This window comes from Xiphophorus couchianus, chromosome 2, assembly GCF_001444195.1.
Source record: "Xiphophorus couchianus chromosome 2, X_couchianus-1.0, whole genome shotgun sequence".
NCBI lineage: Eukaryota > Metazoa > Chordata > Actinopteri > Cyprinodontiformes > Poeciliidae > Xiphophorus > Xiphophorus couchianus.
The window spans coordinates 5,591,428-5,596,837 of record NC_040229.1 but is presented as its reverse complement, the minus strand read 5'-3'; the positions used below and the strand labels follow the sequence as shown (position 1 = coordinate 5,596,837).

The window sequence follows — 5,410 nt, the reverse complement described above, 5'->3', positions numbered from 1 at the left end:
CGATGCTTTCTCCTAATTATTTGAATAAAAATTCTTGTGACAGATGATGGAAAATATTTATTCAGTTACTGCATTATTTGAGTATCTCAGAAGTGTCTGTTTTACTGTCTAAAAGTTTCAGGCGGGGTCTTCATACTTTGAAAGCACTCCCAGAGGCTTTCTAAGGGAATTGTAGTTTATAGAATTTAAACGTCGGAAAATTGTTCAAATTGGCATACTATTTTACGCGATCGTGTTTTAATAATTATTTATTGTCAAATGTATTTTATTAATAACAAAACGTGTGTTAGAATATAGAAATCAAGCAACAAGATTCAGTGACATTAGTTCCGCTTGGTTTTCGTCCGTACTCTTTTGGCGTTACACCATCATGTCCATGCAGCGGTGAATCTGTGACCGCTGAGTTAAAACAGTCAATCATGCCTTTAAGTAATCCCATGTAGCACCTCATTGATACATCATGGCTCGGGTTGTTAAAGTGTTTCGGACTCTGAGGAACCACTGGAAGAAATCCACGTTAGCTGCGTGTGTCCTGTCCTACGGAGGGTACTGGCTGTATGGTAAACACTGGTGGGTTTCACACCCGTTCATAAGTTCTGCTGGAGTTTAGTTTAATTAAATGCATAAAGGTTGTAACTTGTGTGTTACTAGTGACAGCGTGTTGCGCAGAGAGGCCTGCCAACTGGCCAGAGTAAGTTTTCTTCATAATAATATCTTTGAAATTCTCAACCAAAACCAACTACATAAACCCTTAAGTGTCGTTGCTCCGTCAGGAGTTTGGACGCCAGCAGATCGCACCTCAGGAGAGATTGAAGAAAGCAACCGTGATTCTGAATCCTGCAGCTTCCAACGGGTAAGAATGTCAGAGTTCCCGCGCAGTTTTTATTGCATAAATCAAATCTGTACTCTGCATTTAAAACATCCTTAATTTAATTTCTTCAGGAAAGCCAACAACTTATTTGAAAAGAATGCAGCTCCTATTTTACACCTGGCTGGCGTGGAAATCACAGTAGTGAAGGTATCATTCTCAGCTTTTATTAGTAGCCTTTACATGTTGGTGTCAGCAGATGTTTAACTCTCCGGTTACAAACTCCAGACAGATTATGAGGGTCAGGCGAAGAAGCTGATGGAGTTGATGGAGCAGACAGACATGTTGATCGTGGCTGGAGGTGACGGCACGTTGCAGGAGGTCATCACAGGTTTACTGCGGAGGCCGGACCAAGTGGGTTTAATAAAATAAGAAGAAGAATAAATCTGTCCTCACTAAGTAAAAAACTGAAATGATTCATCTGACTCCAGGCGGCCTTCAGTAGCACACCGATAGGGTTCATTCCTCTGGGTTCCCATAATTCTCTGAGTCCATCTCTTCATTTCCTCAGTGACAACAAAGTCAAGTAAGTGGCACCACTATCCTGCTGCACTGCAGAGGCGAGCTTGTTGTCTTCATGCTAGAAATACATGCTCAGCTCCTTACACACTTATCAGCAGCCATGCAGCTCTATAATCTCATTCGGAGGAATGTTAAAAACATTTAATTTTAGTGGAGAAGAAAAAGTTGCATGTTAGGAAAAAGATCAACTTTGATTTCTGTCCATGCTTGTGGAGCATTTTGTTTTGTCTACATTTTTTCCAACTTCCTGCCTCTTGTGAAACGTTCAGGGACATCACGGCCGCCACGCTGTCCATCCTGAAAGGAGAGACGGTCCCTGTGGACGTGCTTCAAATCAAAGTGAGGAAGTCTTTCAGTTTAACGTCTTCCATCACTTTATCTGAATTTATTCTGGGTCAAATACTTCAACGGAGTATTTAGGGTCATTCTAAGACATAAATTAACTATGAAAATATAGTCATTATAATACCAGAATAAAGTCGTAACGTAACGAAAGTAGTTGTAATATTATAAAAATAAAGTCGTAAAATTGGCCAGAGTAAAGTTGTAATAATAGGAGAATCGTCAAAATATGAGAATTAAGTAGAATTACAACAATAAAGTCATAATACAACAATTAAGTTATGCTGTAAGAATTTATTCTTATTAAAATGTTTTCTTAGCCTTGCTATATTACTCTATTGTAAAACAACCAGTTGAATCTTTATTAAAGATATCTTATTTTTTAACATTGCAGTGATAATTCTTGTTGTAAATTTACATTTTTTTATGTTTGTTTGTTTGCAGGGAGAGAAGGAACAGCCGGTGTTTGCTCTGATTGGTTTGCGTTGGGGCGCCTTCAGAGACGTCGCCGCAAAGATCAGCAAGTAAAATGATGCAGACATTTAAATAAACTAAAAGATTCTGAGTTTGGGTAATAAGGAACGGTTTCCTGACAGCTTTTCTCTCCGAGTAGATACTGGTACCTCGGACCCCTGAAGACGAACGCAGCTCATTGGTTCCACACCCTGAAGGTGAGCCTCCACCACTGCTGAAGAAAACTAGGCATTACTCACCGGGTTGTGTTTTTATTTCATGTCCATATGTATTCAAATCCCTTGAACTTTCCCCATGTTGTCATTTTACAACCACAAACCTTTAAGGTGACCTATTATGCTTTTATGGGCTATAAAACTTTTTTTTTTTGCATAACATCATTCTTAGATAATAAGATTTTAGTCTTTTTTTAGGTCCTTTCATAATGAGCTGTTTTAAGGCCTCTGTCACTTTAAATCCAAATTAGCTGCGGCTGGCCACGCCCCCCAACTCAACGTTTACACAAGAAAATGACTCCAACTACTATGCAACTGTACATCTTTGAAAAGCAGAAGTGGAGCCTCCTGCACAACCAACAAGAATGCAGCAAGTGGCTTCCGGATAATAAGTCAATAACAAAACCCTTGTCTTTTCCAGCAGCCATTGTAATTTGCATACAGTGGCAAAACCAGTTGACTAAATGTGCCAGAGTTCAGCTTGGGTTGCTAGGTAACCGTACAGCGCCAATTGGTTTTGTCCTAACAAAAAAACATTAATTTATTGCCAAAAAAACCAGACTGGATGTTTCTTTTAGTCACTTAGTTTTCAGATGCAGTTGAGACCAAAATGGAAAAATAAAAATGTCCAGAAAGTGAATTTTGCACAATAGGTCCCCTTTAATGGACTTTACTGGAATTTCATGGCTACCAAAGACAAAGAAGCTCATCATTTTCAACTCTTACCACAGATTTTACATTGAATTTAAGTTGGGACTTTGACTAGGCCGTTCTAAAACATTAACAGCTTTGATCTAAACAAACCCATAATGCCTCTGGCTTTGTGTTTAGGCTGATTTTCCTGCTGGAAGGTGATTGTTCTGGATTTGGCTCCACCCATCTTCCCATCAGCTGAGCTGCATGATGCTGCCACCACCATGTTTAGTTGTGTTCATGTTTTGTAGGAGTGGCCTCTGGTCCACGACGTCTCGGTGTCCCTCTTGGCTCCCAGACCTCGGCCCCCTGATCTGGACCCTCAGAGGCCCCCCAGGCCTAATCTGCTGCACCGCATCATCCGCAGACTGAAAAACTACTGGAGCCCTCCGGCTGAAGGCAAGTTTTCATGTATTCATGTTTAAATCAGGGGTTCACAAACATTCCCACCCCAAAAGAACATTAACCCCATTTCCAAACCCACAGATAATGTCTCAAAATATGTAAATAAACATCAACTTTTAGAATAGTTTTATTCACTCTTGGATAATTATCGCATTCATTTTGTATAAATGCTAACTTTGTACCGTCTGGTTTTAACGCCAATGAGTTCTGTGGTGGAAACGTTTATCATCAGATAATGATATATTAGTACTTTATTACCAGATAATAAATGGTTTCCATTGCAATCTCCTTACAAAATAAAAAATATCTTATATTAATCACATCAAATTCTATTTTAATCCCACAGTTTTTCTGTTTTTTTGTGTTTCATTCTTTTGTTTTTTCTTGTCAGAAACTTTTCCATTTCTTTTTAGCTGGAGGAGCAAAGCAGCTTCTTTAATTTGACTGGCAGCCAATCAGAAAATGAGCATCAGAAATAACATATAATCAATTATTTTAACTTGAATTTTATTTTAAAATAATTGAAAAACAAAATGAAAATTGTGATGACAAATTTAAGATTTTTCTCACCTTTCCACCAACTTATTGAGGCGCACTACAGCGCCCCCTGGTGGCGGCATGGGTGCTGTTTGAAAACCACTGGCTTAAATAAGTGTTTTTAAAAAATATTTAAATAAATTAGTGTTTTTAACAGAGCAAGTTTTGGTTTTTTCCTCAGAGCCTCTGAAACCAGAAGAGCCAGAGAAGTGGGAGGAGCAGCAGCTGTCTACACCAGAGCTCTACATCCAAACCCACAACAAAAACCCAGCAGAGCGGGTCAGAAGAAAATTACTTTAATGTTTTCAATCTTTTTTGCTCTTATAAATATAATAAAATCTTATTTTCATGTGTGTATTTGTAGCGGATAAATGACTCTCTGATGATCTGCGCTGAGCCAGGAAACAAAACTGTGGGCGAGTTCATCTCTGTCGGGTCGGTGTCTTTCCTCATCAAAAGCAGATTAAATGAACTTCCACGTTTATTACTCTACATTGTTTCTCTTAGGAATAAAAAAGTGAAGGATCCGACACTTTTCACTGAAAACTCGACCAAGCTGGAGGCCAGTGTTTGCCGGCTGACGCTGCCGGAGGTGAGGGAGTCTCACCAGATGTGTGTTAGTTGATCTGCTCTGTGAAATCCGTTGGTAACCGCGCGCCTCGCTTCCTGCAGGGCGCCGCCGGCTTCTATAATATCGACAACGAGGAGTACGAGGCGGTGCCCGTAGAGGTCCGGCTGTTGCCTAGGAAACTACGCTTCTTCATCAGCGCCGAGCGAAGAGAGGAGCTCATCTCACAGCCGCAGTGACGACAAACAAACCCAGAAGGAAGACTAAAAAAGGACAGAATATCAAACAGCTCCTTATTTCAGAGGTTTTCTTTACTAACTGTAACCATGGCAACATGAAAATCTGTTGCATCTAAAAGGACCAAGGCTTTTCAGTGTTTGTACCCCAGATTCATGTCTTGCAGAATAGTTTACAGCTATTATTCTAATATAAAAGTCTCCCTGTCAGCTCAGTGTGAGGATCTTTGTGTCCATCTGATGGTTCTAAAAGCTTTCAGTTCAAATCTGATTTAAATGATAACACAGGAAGAGGTTTTGTTTGGGAGGGAGTTGGGCTGAAATAAGAGAGGAAAGGAGGAATGCGACTCTTGGATGAGAAGGAGCCACTTGGCAGGACGGATCCGATCTGACAGATGGTGTCGGATCAGGCTGCGCTGCAGGCGTCCGTTTGTCCGTCTCTTTAGGGAAACACAAAGTGATGCTCAAAGGTGATTTAATGATGGCAGATCTCAGATTTATTTACCTGCCAGATATGGTTCATATTTACTGTGTTCATTTTTTGTCCATG

At 40.1% G+C, this 5,410-nt stretch overlaps 1 protein-coding gene across 1 annotated transcript; it reads left to right on the top strand.

Moving 5' to 3' along the window:
- Positions 1-333: 333 nt before the first annotated feature.
- Positions 334-5,070, top strand: agk (acylglycerol kinase). Its single transcript, XM_028039487.1, has 14 exons — positions 334-570; positions 652-691; positions 774-853; positions 943-1,018; positions 1,097-1,222; positions 1,300-1,394; positions 1,660-1,729; positions 2,177-2,256; positions 2,346-2,403; positions 3,366-3,513; positions 4,238-4,335; positions 4,421-4,491; positions 4,564-4,648; positions 4,729-5,070. Exons 1-14 carry the CDS (start codon positions 461-463, stop codon positions 4,861-4,863), a joined length of 1,272 nt encoding a protein of 423 aa, XP_027895288.1. The 5' UTR covers positions 334-460; the 3' UTR covers positions 4,864-5,070.
- The last annotated feature ends 340 nt before the right edge of the window (positions 5,071-5,410 follow it).